At 40.5% G+C, this 26380-nt stretch overlaps 1 protein-coding gene across 1 annotated transcript in view; it reads left to right on the plus strand.

Annotated features, from left to right (window-relative positions):
• The window catches only part of LOC308643302 (uncharacterized protein), a gene marked incomplete at its 5' end in the record, with an annotated part of 83284 nt that overhangs the window by 402 nt on the left and 56502 nt on the right, over positions 1-26380 (plus strand). The window contains one exon of the mRNA XM_081283203.1: positions 8490-8927. Within this exon, the coding sequence (XP_081139329.1) occupies positions 8490-8927 (438 nt within the window). The remainder of the gene's footprint in view (positions 1-8489; positions 8928-26380) is intronic.

The following is a 26380-nucleotide window of genomic DNA, read 5'->3' on the forward strand; positions in this document are numbered from 1 at the left end:
TTTAGAAAAACATGAAAAGATTCACACTAGAGAGAACCCCTATTTGTAGCATGTGGGAAGGCTTCATTACCATACAACTATTGTAGCACACATGAGCATGCAGAGTGGAGAGGACTCAATGCCACAGCTCTCATCATCTTGGTTCAGTTCACTGATATAGAAGAACATAATGTAGAGACACTGCTTCAATAGAAGATGTGTGGAAGTTTTCAGTTGGCCTACATGTAAGGATGCACACTGGATCAAAGCCCTGTGAATGTGAAAAATATGAGAAAGTTGTCAGTTGTGACAAATAGTTTGAATATCCTATGAAAATTCCTCACGCTGTGAAATCCTATGAATGTTAAGAAATCCTATGAATGTCAAGTCACATGAAGAGCCTAATACAAAGTAATTTGTGTAAAATGCTGTAGAAAATATCCTCCTTGAAGCAAACTTTCTAAAAGTTGTGAGTATTGTGTTCATCAGTGGCTCATCTTTTTTTTTTTTTTTTTGTACCAGAGGTTGAACTTGGGGGCACTCGACCACTGAACCACCTCCACAGCTCAGTTTTGTATTTTATTAGAGAATTTAGAGACAGGGTCTCACGGAATTGCTTAGTGCCTTGCTGTTGCTGAGGCTGGCTTTGAACTCACAATCCTCCTACTTCAGCCTCCCGAGCTGCTGGGATTACAAGCATGCATCACTGCACCCAGCTAGATTCTCATATTCTTTAGCTCTAAATACTTGAGGGTTCTCACCCTGAATCCCTCTGTAATGCACTTTCCTAACTCTACCCACTAGACTCCATTACTCATGACACCATCTATTCCTCTCTAAAGTTCTATTATGTGACTTGCTTATTAGTACTTTTTGTGTCCCTGGCTCACCAGCTTCCCCTCTGGAATGTCCACTCCCTGGTACCTGGACACTTCTTTTGTTCTTGGCCCCATCCCCATGCCCTGGCACATACCTCCTGAATGGCTACTGGAGATTCCCAGGATGAGCCCATGGTGGGCTTCTTGGGAAGAGACCTGTAGAAGCCTCAGGCCCCTTTTAATTATAGAGATAGTCACACAGCCAACCCTGGGCAGGGTGGAATACCAGAATGTTGAATTTGGGTATTTTCCTGAATTGATCATGCAGTATGACATTCTTCCCAGTCAGCATTGTGATCAGGAAATGGTAAAGAACTGATGAGTCTTTGTTGTACTATATTCAGTAAATTACATGACATTTTCAACACTTCTGTAGAAATCAGGCCTTGTTTAAGCATTTTCCCCAGGTGAGGCTAATGGAAGTGCTCTGAGCATGTTCAAGGTATGTAGAGCTAAGCTGTGCTGTCCAGTAGATGAGATGTATTAAATGCATTTTTAACATGATGATGGGTTTATGAGGGTGTGACCTGGTCCTAAGGGAAGGAACTTCTGTCAGCTTGTTAGTCAGAGTCTTTAATGACATGGTGATCAGCACAGTGCCAATCTCAAGAGACTGTTTTCTGAGTTGCACGCCAGAGTGTTTATGAGTAGCTCCCAGAGTAGACTGAATGGTCAGTAAATAGTGGTGTCCTTGATCTGGGAGTGTGTGGCTGTTTAATTGGTTTTCCTGTGTTTGTAAGTGAAAAATCTTAGAACTGTAACTTCTTGGAAATAAAAGTCAGAGCTCAGATTCAAACTTAAAATGGACGTGTAGTCTTATGCTGTGGTCTCAGTGTTTTCCCCAAAGTCCTATGCGGGAAACTTAGTCCCCAATGCAACAGTATTGGGAGGCAGGGCCTTTGGAGAGGATTTTGGATGATGGGGGATGTGCCCTCATGAATGGATTGATGCCTCTCTAAGGGTTCATGGAAGTGAGTTGTTTCATCTTGCCCCTTTGCCATCTGCCGCATGAGAATGCAGCAGGAAGGACATGTCCAGGTGCTGGTGTCATGATATCAGACTTCCCAGCCTCTGAAAGTGTGAGAAAATAAATTTCTGGTTCTTTAGGAATTCCCCAATCTCGCATGAAGCTGACCAAAACAAAAATTGAATGGAAGAAAGAAATGGATTTTGCTGGAACAAATAACCTAAAATGTGGATGTGGTTGTGGAACTGGGTAGTGGATGGATGCTGGGACAGGTTATGTGTGTTTGTGTGGGGAGGGTGCTGGGGAACCAACCCACAGCCTCACACGTGCTAGGTAGACACTTTGCCACTGAGCCAAATTCCCAGTGCAAGGTCAGGCAGTTTTGAGTCGTCATCTTTGCTTTTCTTTTTCCTTTTTTTTTTTTTTAACCAGACAAAGGTCCTGCCAAGTTCCGGAGGCTGGTCTCAAATTTGTGAGAACTTGAGATCCTTCTGCCTCAGAGTTAATGTACACATATTTATAATGTGTCCAAATGGAATAATGTTAGAGAATTTTTTCTGTTTTTTGATGTATTCGGTCAGTATTGTTTACCAGATAACGTATATTGTGTGTCTTTACCTAGTTCCTGCCAGAGTAACATGTGAATGTGAAGAATAAAATACACAGAGAACAGGGTGAGAGCAAAAAACAAGATTTATTTGAATAATAGAAGCAGAGGTCCTGAAGAGGAAGGGGTCCCAAGAGAGGGATGCCAAGGGTTTCTGTTGTCTAGGGTGTTTCATGGGTTTGATCTATCCCTTTATTTGATTGGTAGAGAATAGGATTCAGAAAGGGGCCAATCAGCTCAGTATTTCAACAAATCTAGGAAAAGTAATTTTTAAGCCTTTATTAACATAAGGGTGGGGGTGAGGGTTTGTTGGCAAAAGAGGAAGGATTTTAGAGAAGATTAAGTGGTTAGCCATTGCTAGGGGTAGGGTTAGGCATAACTAAGGAGCTGTGTGGCTGAAGCTGTTAGGGGCAGTGACAGAACATTCCCAGGCCCCATGTCTCCTTCTAGGCTGGAATGGCCTCATTCCCTCTTTCCAGTCTCTGAGGCCCTTACCCTGTTGGCTTATGGGTGGTCTGTTTTTCTGCATCACCAGGGTCTTTCCTGCCTTCTACCCAGTAACAGTTCTCTCACTGAAAGAAATGCTTCTGGGAACATCGACTCCCATGCTGCCTTACAAACAGGTGTGAGAAGGCATCATAGAGGCCCAGAAGCACATTTCCTGGTATATAGTGCACATGTGCATTTCTGTTCTTAATTTCCACCACTCTACCCTCCCACTGGCAGTGTGCAAGAATTCCTTATTCCTCCTATCCCAACCCTTATCTGGAGTTGCCCTGAATGAATGCACCTTTAAGTCCCGATTCTCTGAGGCAGGAACAATTATTGTGTTCAGGAGGGCAAGGCTGCAAGGTCATGCCAGGTCACACTAACTTGGTCATTACTTACCCCAGCTCAGATAACAAGGCATGGCTCCAGGAGTAGGTGTCACCCACTGGGGTTGAGTTACACTCACTTGTTCCTTTGTAATCCTACCCCTTTGTACTTTTGGGGGGTACAGTATTCCATGGAACATCCTCCTGCCAATAAAACCCAGGTTCGAGGCGTGTCCTCTCTTTCTTGCCTGCCTTGCCTCCTTTGTGGGAGCTGGGTCAGAGGAGCTGTCACAGAAACTAAAGGAAAAGGTATTTCTCTGTCTCTGATTATTTCATGCCAGCCCTGTTCACCTGGAGTGACCCTGACTGGTTTAGTCGTGTGTTGTGGCAAACCATCACTGGGTGTTTTCTAATTTGGAGAAATTCATTGATAAACAGTGAAATGCAATGGCCATTTTTTATTTCCTTCCTACATTCTTTCCTGCCTCCCTCCCTCCTTTTCTTCCTTTTGTCTATCCTTCCTTTTGCTCAGGTAACCCTTCTGTCAATTATCTGCTCATATTCTTTTTTTTTTTTATTTTATTGTTGGTTGTTCAAAACATTACATAGTTCTTAATATACCCTATTTCACAGATTGATTCAAGTGGGTTATGAACTCCCATTTTTACCCCTATACAGATTGCTGTGTCACATCAGTTACATTTCCATTGATTTACAAATTGCCTTTCTAGTGACTGATGTATTCTGCTGTCTATCCCATTCTCCACTGTCCCCTCACCCCTCCCCTCCCCTCCCCTCCCCTTCTCTCTCCCCATCCCCTCTACTATAAATCGTTTCTTCCACTTATATAATTTTTCTCCTACTCCTCCTTTCCTCTTATATGTAATTGTGTATAACCCTGAGGCTCACCTTCCAATTCCATGCAATTTCCCTTAACTCTCACTTTCCCTCCCGCCTATCATCCCTGTTTAATGTTATTCTTCTTCTCCAGCTCTTCGTCTCTACCCTGTCCTTGGTTACTCCCCTTATATCAAAGAAGACATTTGACATTTGTTTTTTAAGGATTGGCTAGCTTCACTTAGCATAATCTGCTCTAATGCCATCCATTTCCCTCCAAATTCTATGATTTTGTCATTTCTTATTGCAGAGTAATACTCCATTGTGTATAAATGCCACATTTTTTAATCCATTCATCTATTGAAGGGCTTCTAGGTTGGTTCCACAATCTTGCTATCGTGAATTGTGCTGCTATGAACATTGATATAGCAGTGTCCCTGTAGCATGCTCTTGTTAGGTCTTTAGGGAATAGACCAAGAAGGGGAATAGCTGGGTCAAATGGTGGTTCCATTCCCAGCTTTCCAAGAAATCTCCATACTGCTTTCCAAATTGGCTGCACCATTTTGCAGTCCCACCAACAATGAACAAGTGTACCCATTTCCCCGCATCCTCGCCAGCACTTGTTGTTGTTGGACTTCTTAATGGCTGCCAATCTTACTGGAGTGAGATGGTATCTTAGGGTGGTTTTGATTTGCATTTCTCTGACTGCTAGCGATGTTGAGCATTTTTTCATGTACTTGTTGATTGATTGTATGTCCTCCTCTGAGAAGTGTCTGTTCAGGTCCTTGGCCCATTTGTTGATTGGGTTATTTGTTATCTTATTATCTAATTTTTTGAGTTCTTTGTATACTCTGGATATTAGGGCTCTATCTGAAGTGTGTGGGGTAAAGATTTGTTCCCAGGATGTAGGCTCCCTGTTTATCTCTCTTATTGTTTCTTTTGTTGAGAGAAAACTTTTTAGTTTGAGTAAGTCCCATTTGTTGATTCTGGTTGTTAACTCTTGCGCTATGGGTGTCCTATTGAGGAATTTGGGGCCTGACCCCACAGTATGTAGATCATTATCTGCTCATATTCTGTGCTCATTTTTTTATATTGAGGTTCCTATGTCTTGATATAACTGATTTCTTGTGTAAGATCAGGCGAGGCAGGCAGCAACCAAAGGAGGCAGATTTTAAAAGGCTGCCAAAGGAGGCTTCATTGAGATATCACTCCCTGGTGGAACTTGATCAGACGGACAGAGTGAAGGGTCTGAGGAGAAACTGCCTGGGAGCTCAACCCGGACTGGGGTTTTATGGAGCTTAGGCAGGAAGGGAAGGGCTTGGGACAGGAAAGGTACTTTTAGAGTCCCTTGTCCCACTGAAGTTGGTCCCGGGAGCTGGCTGAACTCCAGGATTGGCCAGGGGGTCCTGATGATTGACAGGCATTAGTCAGGAGATCCCTCTGATTGATAGGCATTTCTGTTGGCACTGGATAGGTGTTTCTTTCCTGAGGGCTGCTTTGTCCTAAGTCACCGCCACGGACCTGACATCTTGATTTTCAGTATTCTTCCCTTGTCACTTTTGGACAATGCAGACACCTTTTCCCAACTTTCCATCTGCCTGTTAATTTATCCAGGATAGTCTTTGTTGATCACAAATCCTAAATTTTGTTTTTCCTGTATCTTTTTTTTTTAATATTTTTAAAATTGTAGATGGACATAATATCTTTCTTTATTTTATGTGGTGCTGACGCATGCAAGGCAAATGATCTACCACTGAGCTATAACCCTAGTCCTTTTTCGTATATCTTTATAAAGTTAACTTGACATTTGTGGTTTCGCATATTTAAGAGGTCTTGTTGGGCTTGGTGGCACATGCCTGGAATCTCAGCTGTTTGGGAGGCTGAGACAGGAGGATCGTGGGTTCAAAGTCAGCCTCAGCACCTTAACAAGGCCGTAAGCAACTCAATGAGACCCTGTCTCTAAATAAAATCTAAAAATTGGTCTGGGGATGTGGCTCAGTGGTTGAGAGCCCCTGGGTTCAATTCCCACATAAATAAATTGATGCCTAAATAACTTTTTTATATTTCTGCTTTGATTCCTCACATAGTACATAGCAATAGTTTAGCCAAAGCAAACAAAAGTCCTTTAGAATCCTCCATAGTTATTGTGTGCACAAGGAACTGGAGAGTAAATGTTTGGGAGCTTATTTCTGAAATTAGGTGCAGAAGCTCATCCCTTGGAAAAACTGATCAGTGAGAGTCAAGTGTTGAGAATGAAAGACTTTATTGAGGATGCTACCAACTGGGAAAGGAGGATGACTAATGCCTCAATTTGTTCTTTCAAGGTCTTTGGGGAGATGGAGAATGTTTATATGAAGATCGGGGAATATGTGCCTAAATCAGCACTATCTCAGGAACTTGAGCCAGGCAGTCTGATTTGGGGTTAATTTTGTGATCAACAACCAGTTTCTGGAGTCAGCTCTGAAAAATAAACAAGATCACCAGAATGCAGATGAAGGCCCCATAGCTGGCCAATGAGAAAGGGAACTGGAATCAAGCAAGATGGGACCATTGATAGCAACAGTCTATTACAGGGTTCCCTTTTCTTTCTAGTAGGAATCTGACCCAAAGATTAAGACAGCAAAGGACATACAGAACATACAGAGAGGTTTCAAGCCTTTTCATTGCTTTCAGCCGAAGTGAAGAGGAAGTATTTTCAGCAAAAGCAGTCTCAATCCCTGAATAGTAACCTGAGCAATCATTGACATCATAACCTACGTGACAGATGTGATCTACAACAAAGCTAGTGGAGACAAATAATGTAGTACCCCACTATGCAACCTTTCAAATTATGTCAAGTAAGAAAATCTAAAGCTACAGGGTTTATTTAGGTTTTTCCTTGGTAGCAAGCTTTTTAATTTAATTTTATTTTTGGTACCAGGGATTGAACCCAGGGGTGCTTAACCACTGACCCACATCCCCAGCCCCTTTTATTTTTATTTAGCAATAGGGTCTCCCTAGGTTGCTTAGGGCCTTGCTAAGTTCCTGAGGCCCTCTTTGAACTCATAATCCTCGTGCCTCAGCCTCCCAGGTCACTGGAATTACAGACGTATACCACTATGCCTGGCTCCTAGAGTATTTCTTTATAATTTGTGTTGATATTGGAATCACTTACTTTTAAAAATTTTTTTTATTTATAGTTGGAAACAATACCTTTATTTTATTTATTTATTTTTACATGGTGCTGAGACTCGAACCCAGAGCCTCAGCTCTATCCTTGAGCCACAACCCCAGCCCTGGGAGCCACTTACTTTTATGTAAATAATATGTTGATATATTTTGAATGATATTTACTGGTGTAAAAGTATGTGAAATGTGATTTTTGGCAGTTGTTTTTGTCTCTGGCAACACTGTGTTCCCTGTTGTCATTCTAATATATTGCATCTTTATTTTCTTAATTAATTAATTTGGTTTAGGAGATTGCCCCCACAGGCACTTTACCAATGAACTACCTCTCTAGTTTTTTAGTTTTTCAGTTTTTCTTTTTTTCCCCATTTTGAGATAGGGTCTCCCTATGTTGCTTTGCTCCTGTCCCAGAGGCTGTGATTCTGACTGTCAGGGAGAATAGAGGGCTTTTAAAGAGGTAATGGCTACATTCTAGATATTCTCTGTTGATGTGTAATTAACTTGTTAATATGGGAGTGTCATTTCTTAGATCTTCTGGTACCATCCCTGAAGCCTGAATTACTTAGTTTTTGTGGTTGATGTGTGCTTAAGGACAGATGGCCCTGCCCAGGATAGGGAAGAAAGGTAATCCTGTTTCCCCTGAGATTAGGGATGTGGAGAGAGAGGAAGAGAGAGAAACTTGTCTGTTTTGAAAATAATTTATAGTAACAGCAGCAAGACCTATATTCAAAGCATAAAGTGAACCATTATTACACATTTAGAGGTTATAAGTCTGTTTTCTCTGTAGCTGTTTTCTGGACAACATTCTGATTTTGGCATGCATGGAGTTACTGTAGTCAACCTGTAATTTCTATGTAAATAAAATCTTTTTAAGGTCAGGCTTAGAGAAGGACACATTTAGGCACTATCCTGGAGAAAGTTTATGAATTTGACAGCTTCTTTCTGATCCCTGAATAACTTTGATATGTTTAACCTGAGTTCATGTTCTCTTTGTGACTCTGGACAGAACTGCCACAGAACTCTATAGTTTCTTTACCTATTTAATCTCTTATTGGCACCTTTATTTTCTTGGCTGAAAATAGGTAGGTTAGAAGGAGGAGTAAAAAGGCCTTGACCATGAAGTCAGCTGTCTCTGTTCCAGTGAGGCCTGTCCTAGGCACCCCTCCTTCTTGAGAACAGGGTTGTCTGCATGGGACACTGAGTTTGGAATCCCCTGAGCACACCTGTGGCCCTATTTCCAGGAGGAACAAGAAGGGCCCACTGAAGAAGCAGCCAGAGCCGCCGTGGAAAGCCAGGAGCAAGTTGTGCTTCTGTGCACCGTCTTGGGGCTGCTGCTGGTCGCGGCCTGGGAGAAGTGTGGCCTGGGGAGAGCTCTGGTTGGAACTCACAGACGTTCCAGGCAGAGAGGGGACGGGATCGCGGCTCGGTTCAGGCGGCGCGCTCGGGGCGGGTCTTTGACTGACAGTCAACTTCGGGGGCAGGACGGAGTTGCAGAGCGGGCCAATCAGGAGCGCCGGCGGGAGGCGGGTCCGCTCCGAACCGCGGGACCTTCCGTTCTGGCTCCGCCATCTTTGAGACTCTGTGGGCTCCCGAGGTTGCTCTTCCTGTTTGGCCTTGTGACCTCCTTTGACTTCGGCGGCCGTGAGGTGGACAGCAGGACACCCAGAAGCAGGGAGATGGTGAGTGTGCGGGGCCCAGGCGTCCCAGACGTGGGCACAGGGCCTGGCTCTGACGGGGGCCCAGCGAAACCCGCTCTGCTCCATAGGTGCCTGGAACCGCGCCCGGCCCTCGGTCCGCTGGTCCCTTCTGTCCCGCGGGGCGGGGACCTGCGTCCGCTCGGCCCTGCGCAGCACCTTTACCTGGTCCTGAGCCCTCTGCGGGGCGCAGGCCCGTCTCCCCAGGCTGTGAGGTGACGGCGGGGGTGGGGGACCAAGCGGGAACCCCCACGTCTCCTGGGACTCCCCACGTTACTAAGCTCGGTGGTGAGGGTGTCCCGCGGACTGGCTAGGAAGGGAGTTTCCCCCGTGTCATTGTTATAGACGGTTCCAGACGTTGTTTTTAAAAAGGAAACACTGATTAAAGGAGGACCTGACTTCATTTGAAAGGAGCATTGCAGTAGGGCGAAGCCCCAACTGTAAGGTTCCGAGCATCTCAGTGGATAAGTAGAAAAGGGACTTTTTTCCTTGGGAGAAGAAGATGGGAGTAGAAACTAGGTTGGAGGGGAAGATGGAGATGGCAACGTAAGCTCCTAGAAGCCACAACGTTTCTCCTGTTCTTAGGGTGACAATAAAGAGATTTTGTGCTGGCTCAGGTTGAGGGTGAGTCAGGAAGGAAGGAGAAACCACCAAGGAAAGTTTGCCTAACGGTTTTGTTTCTATTAATCACTTGAGCTGGCAATTTTTGAGGCAAAAAGTGAGAATTTGGAAACTCTGTCTGGCTTTGTCACAGGTAAGGTAAAGGGACATCAGGTAAGTGGAAGGAGTATAGTGTTGTTTGCAGTAGGCTGCTTCCCCAGGGTACAAAGCATTATACAGGGGATTTCTTTAATCACGACTGATTTCCAGGATTTCAGCAGTTACATGAAATTCAATCTCTTCAGCTGTTTTTGCATCTACATAGTTGTTCTTGTCAGAGTGTAATTTGTGTCAGTGAGGACCAGTCAGAGAAAGAAAACTTTGGGTTCTGCCTACTGGAGAATTTCATATTTCATTTTGATGTATAGAAGAATTTTTAAAAACAGGTCTTTGTCCCTGATTGTGGCACAGAAAACCTAAAACCCTGGAATTTCCTGAACAATAGGAGTATCTCTGGTTGCTTATCTTCATCCTCTTTTAGACAGTACCTGAATTTGTGCTCAGGAGTTGACTTGGTACTCCCCTTCTAGCTTCAAAATGGGGACTATTGACCACACAAGCAAACACTTGCTTTGTGTTCACATCTGCACTGGGGTCAGTATACTGGGACAGAGCCCTGAATTTGCAGGGACCGTATTAAGTCTTGGTGGTATCAGAATTTAATTGTTTGATGCCCAGTTGGTATTGAATTGGTTAGCATTCTGTAAACACAGATTTAGTGTCAGAAATGATGTTAGAAAAGTGCACAGATCAGAACCTTCAAATGACTGAGTGAATGCTCACTAGAATTGAACCTGTGTGTGAGGGAGCCTTTCCATGACTTGGAAAAGTGAAAAGCAGGGTATATGGAGGTTCCAGGATTCAATTTCCTGAATGCTCATGTTTCCCTCACTCACTGTCTGACAGTGGATGCCTGGGCTTCATCTGCGCAGTGAAGAATTCTGTAGGCTTAAGAATGTGTTTGCCTTCTGAGTTTAGATCCCCTTATGAACTGTGGGTGAAGCAGACTGCTGCCCTGAGCTGCTTCCCTTTTGTTTCCTGTGTAGAATCCTGTTTTTACAAAATAGCAGTGGTATGTTGGTGTATACCTGCAATCCCTGCAACTCAGGGTGTTGAAGCCAGAGAATCATGCATGGTTTCAGGCCAGTCTCAAAGTAAAATCTAGAAAGGATTGAGAATGGAGCTGAGTGGTAGTGTACCAGTGGATTCAGTCCCCAGTACTAAAAAAAAAGGGGGGAGGCAGTTGATTTACACATTTAAGAATTTTATTGAATGTAAGATGCCAACTTTCTTGACCTGAATGGATGGATTTAATGAGATGTGAGAAAGAGAATTATTGACATGAATTACTTGTTTATAGGAATTAAGTTTATAAAGGTACATGGAATCACTATGCAGGGGAATAAACAGACCGTAATCACTTCCAATGTGTTTCCCTGATCTCATGTAGCATGGCATCCTTAGGTGACTAGAGGATGTATTTTTTGAACCTTCCTTATTGGTTACCATCTATTTATCATTATGAGATTTTTTTTTTTTAGGGGGAAGGGATTACCAGGGATTTAACTCAGGGACACTTGACCACTGGGTCACACCCCATCCCTATTTTTTTATTTTGTTTAGAGACTGGCTTTGGGACATCCTCCTGTCTCAGCCTCCCAAGCTACTGGAATTGCAGGCTTGTGACACCATGCCCAGCACTATGAGATTTCTCTTTTGTTGTTGTATCTTTTCATTCATCTATTGCTGGTGTGATGATAGTTCCCTTGGTTCTCACTGCTTCTGGAACTTGGTTATTTCAGGTTTATTTAATTAATTTATTTATTAATATTTATTTTTTAGTTGTAGTTGGACACAATACCTTTATTTTATTATTATTATTATATATATATATATATTTTTTTTTTTAGAATTTTTAGTATTTATTTTTTAGTTCTCGGCGGACACAACATCTTTGTTTGTATGTGGTGCTGAGGATCGAACCCGGGTCGCTCGCATGCCAGGCGAGTGCGCTACCGCTTGAGCCACATCCCCAGCCCTATTATTATTTTTTTTAAATGAGGTACTGAGGATCGAACCCAGGGCCTCACATGCTAGGCAAGCTCTCTACCACTGAGCCACAACCCCAGCCCTTTCAGGTTTATTTTCTGATGTTTTCAACAATGTTTATTTTGTCCTCTAGTGCTAATATATCTTTTTTTTTTTTAACAGAGTGGGAAACCTTTTTGTAAATTACGGACAAATTGAAATTGAATAGGAAATTGTGTCTGTATAAATTTATGATCTTCTGACCTTTCATGTTTTTTGTGTTTATTGAAAGGTTTGCTAACATTTGCAATGCTCTAATTTATTTATATTTTGGTATTAAAGAGCATCACTATGGGATTGTATCTTTTTGATATGTTTTTCTAGGTGGTCTTCTACCCACCTCTTTTCTTTCTTTGTGCTATATAAACAGTTTTGTGATTTTTTTAAAAATTTCTGATCCAGTTATATAGTTGATATGAAATAAAATGTATATTTGTATATTTAGCAACTATCATGGAAACTTGCTACAATCCCTTATTAATTCCAGAGGTGCTTGATTTTGATTTTTTTGTTTTTTTTTTCCTACATAGACAATTTCACCTATGAAAAAAGACAGTTTTATTTTCAATCTCAGAGCTTTCTTTTCTTGCCTGGTGTTTTCTGTGTGTCAATGTGATTTTAGGAGTTTTGATATTTAGCTTGTAAATGTGATGGATTGCATGAATTTATTTATAAATCTTCTATTAGGTTTCCATACTTAAAATTCACAGTTGGTTGTGGTACATATTTCTGTTTATGCCTTAATGGGATTTACTCTTTTCTATGTTTGTTAGAAATATTTTCCTGTGGTTTGGGCTGGGGATGTGGCTCAAGCGGTAGCGCGCTCACCTGGCATGCGCGCAGCGCTGGGTTCGATCCTCAGGCACCACATACAAATAAAAATGTTGTGTCCGCCGAAAACTAAACAATAAATATTTTTAAAAAAAGAAATATTTTCCTGTGGTTTTTGTTTATTGTAATGTCTCTAATTTTGATATTGTGGCAGTATGGGCCTCAGAGCATGAAGTAGTGTTACTACCTCTTCTATTTCCTGGAAAAGTTTGTAGATGATTGGTGTCATATTTTGATTACATGTTAGGTGTAATAAACCAGTGAGAACATGTGGATCTGGTCTTTTTTGTATGATTATGTTTTATACTCTTTCAGTTTCTGTAATATACTCTATAATTTGCTATACTGGGGATGCAACCCAGGACATTCTACAACTGAGCTGCATTTGCAGCTCTTTTTATTTATTTATTTTTATTTTGAGACATTGTCTTGCTAAATCGCTAAGGCTGGCCTTGAAGTTGAGATCCTAATGCCTCAGACTCCTTATCACTGGGATTACTGGTGTGTGCCACTGTGCCTGGCTGTATAGGCTCTTATGTATATTGTTTATCACTTCTGTGAGTTGTGTAGATTATTTCTATCCAGGAGTTGATTCATTTTATTATGTTTATGGACATATAATTGTTTAGAATATTTGTTAGTGGTTCACTTAATATCCAAGGAATTAGGTGGAATGTACCACTTTTGTTACCAAGGTTAGTAATTTGTGTGTCTAACTAAGGCTAATTAAGACTTATCAATTTTGATGATTTTTCCAAAGAACCAGCTTTTGGGGGATATTTTGTTTTGGTGCTGGGAATTGAACCCATGTGTATTTTACTACTGAGCCACATTCCAGCTCTTTTTATTTTTTTATTTTGAGACAAGATCTCACTAAATTGCTTAGGTCCTTGCTAAGTTATTAAGGCTGGTGTCCAACTTATGATCCTTCTGCCCCAGCCTCCCAAGTCACTGGGATTACAGGTGTGTGCTTCTGCACCTGGCTTCAAATTTTTTAATGGTGCTTTGTCGTCATACATAGTGGTGGGATTTGTTTCATACGTGCCTACAATATGACCATATAACTGGGTCACTATCATTCCCCAGTACTTCCCCTTTTTCTCCCTTCCTCCTTCCCCTAGTCCCTTTTCTGTATTCTACTGATCTCCCTTCACTTTCCATGAGATCCCACTGATCTTTTCTTTTTTCCTCTCTAGCTATCACACCTTTTGAGTTTGACCTGTTTCACTTAACATAATGTTCTCAGGTTTCATCCATTTCCCTGAAAATAACTTTTTTTTTTTTTTTTTTTTTGGTACTGAGGATTGAACTCGGGGGCACTTAACCACTGAGGCACATCCCCAGCCCTTTTTTGTATTTAGAGACAGGGTCTCACTGAGTTGCTTAGGGCCTTGCTAAGTTGTTGGGGCTAGCTTTGAACTTGTGATTCTCTTGCCTCAGCCTCCCGAGCCACTGGGATTACGGACTTGCACCACCATGCCCAGCTCATTATTTTTATTTTAAGACGGGTATCTCACTAAGTTCCGAGGGCTATCCTGGAACTTCTGATCCTCCTGCCACAGCCTCCCAAGCTGCTGGTATCATAGGTATGTGCCACCGTGTCTTTCTATGTGACTCCATTTTTAGATATTCAATTCAAATTCACTATTTAACCTTTAACACTCCTTCTTCCCTTTGTGCCCCACATCAAGATAAGGTGATCAAAAGCCTGGCACTGCTCTACTTTGCATTGCCAGGAGCCCGAAACCACGCATACCTATGTCCTTGTAACTGGAGTGAATTCTCATCAAAACTTCTTTGTTAATAACGTATAAAACTCCCAGGCCAGACTCATTTCTTCCCTCTCTTAAGGCACTTGCTACTTGTTTGAGATGCTTATCCTACTCTCCCTATGCCCTCAATTATATGAATAGTGAGACTTTGGCTGTCCTTTGGTTTTGTATTCTTTCTCCTCATCAGTGTCAACATCAGAACCACACCTCTAACACTGACCAAAGCTATGACTACTTTCTGTGTCTGTCTTTTCTTGCTTTGATTTGCTAACCTGGTCTCCTACCTGATGGCCAACATATACTGGACCTCTGCTTCCTGTCTTTGAAGGGATTTTGTTACGTTAGACCTGTGCTTCTCTGTTGCTGCCCAGTGTATAAATCTTGACTCATGTTGCCATGTTGCAAGGAAGAAAAACATATAAATAAATATGTCTTTCCTAAATTTAATTTTTGTGTGTAGGGGGGAGGGTTCTAGGATTTAACCAAGGGTGCTTTACCACTGAGTTCCATCCCCAGCTTTTTTTTTTGCCTTTTTTTTTTTTTTTTTTTTTAGAGAGAATGAGAGAGGGGGGGAGAGAGAGAGAGAATTTTAATATTTATTTTTTAGTTATCGGTGGACACAACATCTTTGTTTTTTTTTGTGTGGTGCTGAGGATCGAACCCGGGCCGCACGCATGCCAGGCGAGCGCGCTACCACTTGAACCACATCCCCAGCCCCCCCCCCCCCCCTTTTTTTTAAGACAGGGTCTCACTAAGTTGCTGAGGGTGGCTTTGAACTTATGATCCTCTTGTCTCAGTCTTTCGAATCACTAGAGATTACAGGTGTGTGCCACAATACCTGGCCCAAATTTAATTTTTTGTTTAAATAAATCATCATGAAGTACATTTAAAAACCGTGAATAGCCAGGCATGCTGGACAGGGTAAGGGAAAAGGATCATAAGTTCAAGTCCAGACTAAGCAACTTCAGGAAACCTAGTCTCAAAATAAAAAGAGCTAGGGATAGAGCTCAGTAGTAAAGAACCCCTGGGTTCAATCCCCAGTACAAAAGAAGAAGAAGAAGAAAAAGAATAAAAAATTTGGTAAGATTTAATAATACAATATAAACTGGGAATCCTCGTTATGATTAATAACCTGAGGAAAAAGGGGGAAAGAAGATTTATAACTTGGATTGTCTCCATGTGGTCCTCTGACTGATCCTTTCCTGTCTTGCCCCAAAGGTATCTACTATCCTGATCCTTTGGCTATTTTTCCTATCTTTTAGCAAGTGTGATTTTTCACTCAGCAATTATTTTAGCATTGTCTCCTTGGAACTTTCCATAAGTGATTATTAAAGGAATCACAGAAAAAGGTATTATGTGTCCTTCACTTGCCTCAATGTTTCTCACATGCTAGTATCAGGAGGGGGGGCAAATTATTTCCTCATCAGTTCCAGTGGCTACTATGTCAAGCTACTTCCTCAACCAAATCTGCTTTTTGTTTTAATATGTGGTTTCTTCTTCCTAAGTTTCATGATTTTTTGATCCTTCTTTGTTCATATGTTCCTTCCTTGCCTTTTACTTCCCTTAATATTCATATACTAAAATTCCCAATCCATTTTTAGTGGCTTATCTCTCTTCTCTTTTTAATTTTTTTTCTTTTTAGTTGTAGATTGACTCGATGCCTTTATCTGTTTTTATGTGGTGCTAAGATTGAACTCGCTTGCTGAGCTACAACTCCATCCTTTTTTTTTTGTACCAGGGATTGAACACAGGGGCACTTTACCACTGAGCCACATCCCTAGCCCTTTTTATTTTGATTCAAGGGCTTGCTAAGTTGCTTAGGACCTTGCTAAGTTGCTAAGGCTGGTCTTGACCTTGTTATTCTCCTGCCTCAGCCTCCTGAGTCACTGGGGTTACAGGTGTGTACCACCATGCCTTGCTGGTTTATCTCTTTTTATGTAATTATTATTTCATCCAAAATATATTTGTTACTGACTTCTCAAAGAATTCAAGTTTTAACTTTCCCATTTTGTTTTATAATTTGATTATCATCCATGACATAGACAGGAATACTGTATAAAATTCAAGTAGACACCAGTTTCTCCCTGTCTCATGTATTGAGATTGTGATTTCTGCCATTCTTGTATTCAGCCTGGGCTATCATAAATTAATATTCTGTAATCTGTTAATCTGTGAGAAATGTAGTATCCTGAATAGTGTAGTAGGAAAATCTTTTATGTATTTTAGGTAAGCTATTAATTTCTAATCCCAATGATTTTGAATTAATTTTAAATTAATTTCTAGTTCCAATGATTGTTGGGCATTTATTATACCTACTAAATTGAGGAAAGTGGTTTTTGCTGACTAGTTAATGTATAAAAAGTGAGCTTTGGGAATTAAGAATTTTATTAATGTATGTGAGATATCTTGAAGACATTGAACTCTATATTCAAATGCTATCATTTCTTGTATTTCAGTTGTTCTTGGACATTGTCCAATAAAAAGTGTTTTCCATTAGCATAGTGAATTATTCTTCATGAGGCTTATTTAGTTTTTTTTTAAGAGAGAATTTTTTTAATATTTATTTTTTTAGTTTTTGGTGGATACAACATCTCTTTTTTTTTTTTTTTTTAATGTGGTGCTGAGGATCGAACCCAGCGCCCCCCACATGCCAGGCGAGCACGCTACCGCTTGAGCCACATCCCCAGCCCCTATGAGGCTTATTTAGTGTTTAAGGTTGTTTTGTAAGAAACAATGTACAAGCTTCCAAAGGTTGTCTCTTAGGGACTAGAACACATCCTCTGGTATTGTACTAACAAGCAAGTTGTGACAAGTGGTGTAAATTGTACCTGTCAGACCAATTCCTTAGAGATTCTTCATCCAGAATGTACTTGGAGGGCTGATGACCATTCTGAATATTGAAAACATTCAGAGGTACAACAGATTATGAATGAGAACACATTGTTGGCATATACTCTCAAATTTCTCTCAGGCATATATAAGAATATGCAGTGGGCTGGGGTTGTGGCTTAGTGGTAGAGTGCTTGCCTAGCATGTGATTCTCAGCACTGCATATAAATGAAAGAAAAAAAAATAAAGGTCCAGGGCTGAGGTTGTGGCTCAGCGGTAGAGCGCTTGCCTAGCATGTGCAAGGCCCTGGAATCGATCCTCAGCACCACATAAAAATAAATAAATAAAGGTATTGTTTCCAACTAAAAAAAAAATAAATAAAGGTTCATTGACAACAAAAAAATATATATATTTTAAAAAAGGATATGCAGTATCTGGACAGGTGGTGCTTACTGTCTTGGATGCACTCAAGATTTTGTTCTGAGAGGTATTACAAACCCACTGCATAATAAGATATTGGTGTGACCCAGGAGCACAGTGCGTGTTCCTATCCTGCTGTTAAGTTCCAGACTAGTATCAGAATTGTTGTATGAGAGGAGATGAGTGTGGATAGTGAATTAGAGAGTGATGATATGAAGTAAATGTTGAGGAATACAACATCATGTCAAATTTTAATGAAGTGATTTCCCATCTCTGGTACTGAGTCTTACCCTTCCTCTTGGAAATATATGTGGGATAATTTAGGAGTTGGTGACCTTTGAGGATGTGGCAGTGAACTTCACTGTGGATGAGTGGGCTTTGCTGGATCCCTCCCAGAAGAAGCTCTACCAAGATGTGATGCAGGAAACCTTCAGGTGTCTGGCCTCTCTAGGTAAGGATGACGTCATTCTCTTAATTATTTTATCAGAAATAAAGTGTTTCTTCCTTATGAGGGCTACTACATGATATGGAATATGTAAAAGAAATATTTAGTTGTTAGACTAGGTGTGGTCACAATACTCAATGAACCTAACTAGAATGTAATAAGGTTTCTATAGTGTTTACTAATTCATACTGATTTACTGGGTTTACATTTTAGGAAAAGAAAGAGACAGCCAGACCAATGAGGATGCATACAAAAATCCTGGGAAAAATCTAAGGTAATTTATATTTAGGAGAAAGCAATGTTGCTCAAGAATGTTGTAATGACAAGTAATTTTAAAAAACAAACAATGCAAATAAACACAGCTTTAAATTGATTTGATTTGAGGAAATTTTCCTTGACTTTTATTCAGGCTAGTATTGTTAATCAGAAAATCAGAAATTCAAAATGTTCCAGCATTAGAAACATATCAGGCACTCATATTGTCATATGTGATACTTTTCTGATGGATCCACCTAGAGAGACTTTGTTCCATGCACAAAAGTATCAAAAATGTTGTATTAAATTTCCTTTGAGTTTAGGTACAAGGTGTTTATGATATTAAAGTAAATTTTGGGTTTGAGCTAACTCCCTGGATATTTCTTTATTTGCAAATGTTTCAAAATCCAGATGCTTTTGATCCCCATCATTTCACATAAGGAGTAATGAATCATATTTAATTGTGATATTATATTCAGTATTGGCCAAATAGTTTATTTAGGAACAGTATTAAGATTTTTGCATTATAACATCACTATTTTGCCTGGTAGGGTGGCACACACCTATCATCCCAACAACTAGGGAGGCTGTATCAATAGGATCACGGTTTCAACATCAAGTCTCAGAATTTTAGTGAGGCCCTAAGCAACTTAGTAAGACCCTGTCTCAAAATAAAAAATTAAAAAGGGCTGGGGATGTAGCTCTGGTAAAGAGTTCCTGGGTTCAATCCCTAGTACAAAAAAAAAACAAAAACAAAAACAAGCAAAACCCCACTAACCCTACTTCGATGATATTTGTGATTGACCTATACCATAGTGCATGGTATCATTTTTTAAAATATATATAATATATGTATTGTTTTTAGTTGGACACAATATCTTTATTTATTTATTTTTATTTGGTGCTGAGGATCGAACCCAGGGCCTCGCGTGTGCTAGACGAGTAATCTGCCTCTGAGCCACAAACCCAGCTCTGCGTAGTATCATTTCATGTTCAAAAATTATAGGACATAAAACCAATACTTTTCCTTATAAGCCATAAAGAAACAAAAGCTTAATGATATACTTCTCATTTTTTTCCAGAAGTCAAGTATTAGGGACACTCTGTGAAGGTAGTGAACATGGAGACATCTTCAGCCAAACTCCACATTATATTGAGAACAATATAACTCTTCCTGGTGCAAAACCAGGTGAAAGCTTTGTGTGTGGAGAAGTCCTCATTGACGATTCATCACCAGATGTGCTTTTCAGATCTCAAACTGGACATAAACCATATGAATATCAGCAATATGAGAAGTCTGTTGTTTATTACCAGTGCTTACAGGAGCATGGAAAGACTCAAACAGGAGTGGAACAACATGAACATACGCAAGGTGGGACAATCTTAACTTGTCCTGGTTCCCTTCCAATACATGAAAGGATTGACACTGGAGAGAAACCATATATATGTACACCGTGTGGTATAGCCTTCAATAATCACAGTACTCTTCGATACCATGAAAGGGTTCACAGTGGCAGAAAACCCTATGGATGTCAGCAGTGTGGGAAAACCTTTAGTTGTTTCAGTAGTTTGGGAAGACATGAGCAAAATCACAATGGAAAGAAACCCCATGGGTGTAAGCAATGTGAAAAAGCCTTCTTTTCTTTGAGTCACCTGCGAAGACATGAACAAACTCACAATGGACAGAAACCTTATGTATGTGAGCAGTGTGGGAAAGCCTTTCATTTTCCCTGTTCCCTCAGAAAACATGGACGAACTCACACTGGAGAAAAACCCTATGTATGTATAGATTGTGGGAAAGCCTTCAGTGACTCTAGTTCCTTTTATAGACATAAAAGAACTCACACTGGAGAGAAACCCTATGTATGTGAACCATGTGGAAAAGCATTCAGTTGTTTCAGTACCCTTAAAGTACATGAAAGAAGTCACACTGGAGAGAAGCCCTATGTATGTGAACAATGTGGAAAATCACTCAGTTGTCTCAGTTCCCTTAAATTACATGAAACAATTCATACTGGACAGAAGCCCTATGTATGTAAGCAGTGTGGGAAAGCCTTTAGTTATTCGAGTTCCTTTCGAACCCATGGAAGAACTCACAACGGAGAGAAACCATATGTATGTATGCATTGTGGTAGAGCCTTTAGTTATTCTTTTTCCCTTAAATATCATGAAAAAACTCATACTAGAGAGAAGCCCTCTGTATGCAAGGAGTTTGGAAGAACCTTTAGTTCTTTCTGTTACATTAAAATATGTGAAGGCATACACAATGGAGAAAAATCCTATATATGTAAGGAATGTGGAAAAGCATTCAGTCAAACCAGTCATATCATCAGACATCAAAGAACTCACACTGGAGAGAAACCCTATGTTTGTAAGCAATGTGGAAAAGCTTTCAGTGACTCTAGTTCCTGTCACAGGCATAAAAGAACTCATACTGGAGAGAAACCTTATATATGTGAACAATGTGGAAAAGCATTCACTTGTTTCAGTTCCCTTAAATTACATGAAAGAATTCACACTGGAGAAAAACCATATGCCTGTGAACAATGTGGAAAAGCATTCAGTTGTTTCAGTTCCCTTAAATTACACGAAAGAACTCACACTGGAGAAAAACCCTATGTATGTCAGCAATGTGGAAAATCCTTTGGTTATTCTGGTTCCTTTCGAGACCATGCAAAAATTCACAGTGGGCTAAAACCCTATGTCTGTAAACAGTGTGGGAAAGCTTTTAGTTACTCTAGTTCCTTTCGAAAACATGAAAGAACTCACACTGGAGAGAAGCCCTATGTTTGCATGCAATGTGGGAAAGCCTTTAGTTCTTCCTTTTCCCTTCAAAATCATGAAAGAACTCACACAAGAGAGAAACCTTCTATACGCAAGGAGTATAGAAAAGCCTTTAGTTCTTCCCGTTACATTAAAAGACGTGAAAGAACTCATACTGGAGAGAAACCCTATATATGCAAGGAGTGTGGAAAAGCATTCAGTCGATCCAGTCACGTTCTCAGACATCAAAGAACTCATACTGGAGAGAAACCCTATGTATGTAAGCAATGTGGAAAAGCCTTTAGTTCTTCTAGTTATATTAAAATACATGAAAAAACACATACTGGAGAAAAATCCCATGTATACAAGGAGTGTGGGAAAGCTTTCATTCAGTCCAACTATGTTCTTATAGATGAAAGAACTCAAGGGAAAGTAGCGCTGACCAAAGACTGTGGTAAGACTTCTTTCTTGAACTTTCTGTCAAACGTGAACAGTGGAGAGAACTTGTATTAATGTTAAGTATGTGGGGATGCCTGCAGTCATTTTGTTCAGTATATACATATAAATGAACATAGAAGAGATGTGCAAAAGCCTTCAGTTGACCCATGTGTAAGTATTTGCACTGAACAAAAAGGCTGTGAATGTGAAAAATACAAGAAAGTTGTCATTTAACAGAAAAAGTTTCACTGTCCTCTAAAAAGGCCTCTGGACTGGAATTCTAAAGGTGTGATTACTGTGAAGACCTTGATGCAAAATAATTTTGAGTAGAATGCTTCAGAAAATGCACCACCTGAAGGAAATGTACTAGTCATGAATTGATTGTGCTCATCAGTGGCTTTTTTGGGAGAGGGGAGCATCTTGTCTTTTACATGTAGTGTTTATTTTCCCAAATGAATGCAAGCTGTGAAGGGCATGGACATATTTTATAAATATTTCTGCCACCCTCAGTTCCAAAGCCTCAGGGGAGTGCTTGCTTTTGGAGGGATAAAAGAACCAGCCCTGGGACTCCAGTCTGAGTCATCTCTGCCTCTGATGACTGCAGGACCCAATAATTCTATTAACTTCCTTAGGCCTCACATGAAATAGAGGTGAGGTTTTGTTTCACCAAACTCTTTTTTTTTTTTCATTGTTCAGTTTTTGGCAGACACAACATCTTTATTTGTATGTGGTGCTGAGGATCGAACCCGGGCCACACGCTTGCCAGGCGAGCGTGCTACCGCTTGAGCCACATCCCCAGCCCTCACCAAACTCTTAAACAACAGAATGGATAAGAAAAAGCTTTTGTGAGGCAGGATGCAAACATAAAGGAATTGATATTGTTCTCTTTCATCAGGCAGAAGTGGTGATACACAGAATTGGAATGCTCTCGGTGGAAAATGAGTGACACAGGAATTTAGATACTTCAAGTAGACATTGAGACTTCAACCAAAGAGATTCAAGTTTAGAATATATCCTGAATTTCTGATTTTGTTTTAGTAGTCTGCCCACCTAGGCTTGGCTCCATTTTGGCCTGATGTAAATTCTTTTAAAAATCTTTGGTTTGATTTGTTAGTGAGTAAAGCATTCTGATTTGAACCATAATTGAGCCTAAAGACTCTGTACCCAGAGTCTGTCCCCCTTAGGAGGTGGACTTCTACAAGGACCTGCTGAGGACTGGGTAGAAGAGGTCTGCATCCTGAGTGTCAGTTACCACAAGGTTGAAGTCTCCCTTGGCCCAGGTGATGAGGGTCAGCAAAATGTGAGGCTCCTGTACTACTACTTATTATTTTAGCTTTAGCTTGGGCCCACACTGACTTGGGTAAAGTTCCTGCTGTCGACTGCAGGAAAGATGCGCAAATGGAGATGGTTGCAGTAACAAACCAGTCTGCCATTTCCACTGACTACAGATCTCTGCTTAGGGTGGCTCCATTAGGTTGGCTCCACTGAGATGTTTCTGCCTGGCTTGGATTGTGGGACAAGCATGGGGGAGCCATGGCTGAGTTCTGGGGAGTGACCAGTACCATGCTGTTGTGGTTCTTTTCTAGTGTGAATGTCTTAGGGATCTGGCAGCTTGAGAACAGAGTGGCCAGAACATCCAGATCATCCACTAGGAGATCCTTACTATCCCAATACAGGGCACTGCTGGACATGGTGAAGGTGTATTCATCCTCATTATCCTGGCATCTGTGGGACTGCCTTTGGTGTGATCCTGGAAGGCCAGAATCCGGCATGATCATAGCTGCCATCTCTACACTCTTGTACCATTGTGGTAAGAGGAAGCTGCAAAATCCTCAGTTTTGACACAGACCCCACTGGCACAGTGCCCGCTGCCGTGGGAAACCTGTATGGCCATGTTGTTCCTCTTGAAGAATGAGGTCCTGGAGCCCTGAGAGAAACTGACACTCCTGCAATTTCTTCTCTTCAGCTCCTGCACTGGTGCAAGTGGAGAGCCTTCTGTGGCACTATGCCTCTAGCTGAGCTGTGCATCCTTCCACACGAGGATTGGATGTGAACAAAGTGGGTTAATTGCAGTGTGATGAGGCAGAGCATTTTCTGTCTTGAAGGAGATGGTAATTGGAGCTGCTAAGCCCAGCTGAAGAAGAGTAGGCAGTTCTGAGTGACCTGAGTAAATGTTTCTCAGGGAGTTAAGTACCTTAGGTACTTTTTAGACAGTGATTTCTTCAGACACCTGAGAACATCACATGGCTGGGGTTCATTTTCCATTGGTGAACATATGGCTTGAGGGCAGGAACCTAGGCCAGGAGGTTGTCTCCTGTTTCACGAGCATGTGCTTTCCCAGTCCAAACCCTGGCAGCCCGCCTAACCCAGGCTAGACTCTCACACACAGTCCTTAACTCCCAGGCTGCTGCAAAAAATGCCCATCTTTGGAAACCCCAGGCAAATTGGGAAGACCACAGAAGGCCCTGGCCATCCCCAGTGTGGTGCAGGTGAAAGGAAAGGGCTCCAGTGGCTCGTTCTTAATGTATCTCCACCCTGTGTGTGTCTAATTTTTACTCATGAAAGTATAAAGTTGTGGTGACATACTTTGTTTTGTTAGGCAGTGGTGGATGAATTTAAATTCAAACCAGGTAATGGGGTTTTTCTCCTTTTATTTTGAATCACGTTGGACTCATAGGCAAATTGAAGTATATTTCTAATGTCAGAGGACTTAATTTTTATGTAATTATTTTTTTCGCTTTTTGATGGACCTTTATTTATTTATTTGTGATGCTGAGAATCAAACCCAGTGCCTCACACATGCCAGGTAAGTGCTTTACCACAGAGCCGCAACCCAGCCCTATTTTGTATTTTATTTAGAGACATGGTCTCACTGAGTTGCTTAGCACCTCGGGAGTTGCTAAGGCTGGCTTTGAACTCTTGATTCTCCTGCCTCAGCCTTGTGAGCTGCTGGGATTACAGGTATGTGCCACCACACCTGGCTCTGTGTAGTTTTTAAATAATTGTTTTTAATGGACCAATGGAAAAATTAAATTTCATTATTGGGGTTTTCCTAAGAGTCACGTGACAAGTTTTTACCCCTTTATACATACATACATATATAAGTACATATATATACATACACACACACATACATATATGTATGTACATACACATTTGGTTTTGGGGAGACAAAGGACTTTTTACATAGATTTTGTATTCACTTTTTGATGTAGATTTTCTTCAAACACAATTTTTTTTAAAATTTGTTTTTTAGGTATACATGACAGTAGAATGTATTTTTACACACTATACATATATGGAGTATAACTTCCCATTCTTGTGGTTGTGTATGATGTGGAGTTACACTGGTCGTGTATTCGTGTGAACCTTGGGAGAGTTAAGTCTGATTCATCCCACTGTCTTTCCCATTCCCATCTGCCAAAAAATTATTTCTTGTACATTGTTTTTTTTTAAATACTTTTATCAGTGTCCCAAACAACTTTAAGAAATGTCCTTTTTCCCCATTTTTATATTTCCACACAATTTTGTGACAAAATTCAAAATGTAGTGATGATAATAATTGAGTATAATTTTTTTGGATACAAGTCTACTAATGAGAAGAATAAAGTTCTTTTCAGGGGTAAATTTCCTTAACTTTTAAAATTCTAAGTTTAGCTAAAATTTTAAGTTTACCTATCAAATATACCATCTGTGAAGACCATTATAGCTCAAGAGCCATGCAAAATCAGATGACCAGATTTGACCATGCTTTGGTGACTAAAAGACATTTTATTGGGACCATGAAAGAGTTAAAAAGCAGAAGTAAGGGCTGGGGTTGTAGCTAGGTCATAGAGCACTTACCTAGCCCGTGTGAGGCACTGGGCTCATTCCTCAGCACCACATAAATAAATAGATAGATGGATTGATAGATAAAATGTGTTGTGTCTGACTACAACTAAAAATATTTTTAAAAAGAAAGAAAAGCAGAAGTAAGCAAAGATTAGGACTGTTAGGTTTTGTAACTTTCCTGGTTTATATGCTTTATTTCACATTTCATCTTTCCTTAGTGTATACAGGACATCTATTTGTTTGGACATGTGTTAGAATTAGCAGAGCCAGGCATGGTCGTGCACGCCTGTTATCCCAGCAGTTTGGGAGGCTGAGAGAGAAGGATCATGATTTCAAAACCAGCCTCAGCAATTTAGCAAGGGCCTAAGCAACTCAGTAAGACCCTGTCTCTGAATAAAATGTATTTTTAAAAAGAGCTGGGTGTGTGGCTCAATGGTTAAGTGCCCCTGGGTTCAATCTCCAGTACTCCCCTTCCCAAAAGAATTATTTGGCAAAGATGAAAAGACACTGAAAGAACCTATGTTTAGTTTTGATTACCAAAATAAGTATTTTTTAGTTCCATGTAAGACCAGAGTATTGAAGTCAAACAGAAGTAAGAGAGTTAAACTTTTTAGAACTATGTACATGTGAAAAACTTGGTTAGAATGACTCATTCCCTTGGTTTCACTACGCCATGGGAAGAAACTTAAGCGTTTTCAGGACTTTTTTTTAAAAATTGTTTTTCATTTCTTTCAAAAATTATATATATTTTTTGTTTGTATTTGCTTTTAAAAATCTTAGCTGGAGTACAAAACCATAATACATAAGAATGGGATAATGTACTATCCCATACAATATATACACTGTGTGATATTTAAGCCAGATTAAATATTGAAATATTTTTTCCCTGTAAGCCTTTTTTATATCTTTGCAGTGGAACCTTTCAAAAGTCTTCTAGATTTTTAGTATGTATAATACATACCTATAGTTAGTAGTACTTCAGAGCTTCTGATTATATGTAATTTTAACTTACTGCCCATTGATCAACCTTTCCCCATACACCACATCTTTCAGCAGCGTTTGGTAATCTGCACTTAAATGTCATCTTCTATGAAATCAGCTTTTTT

This window comes from Spermophilus citellus (assembly GCF_964194105.1).
Source record: "Spermophilus citellus genome assembly, chromosome: 3".
Lineage (NCBI taxonomy): Eukaryota > Metazoa > Chordata > Mammalia > Rodentia > Sciuridae > Spermophilus > Spermophilus citellus.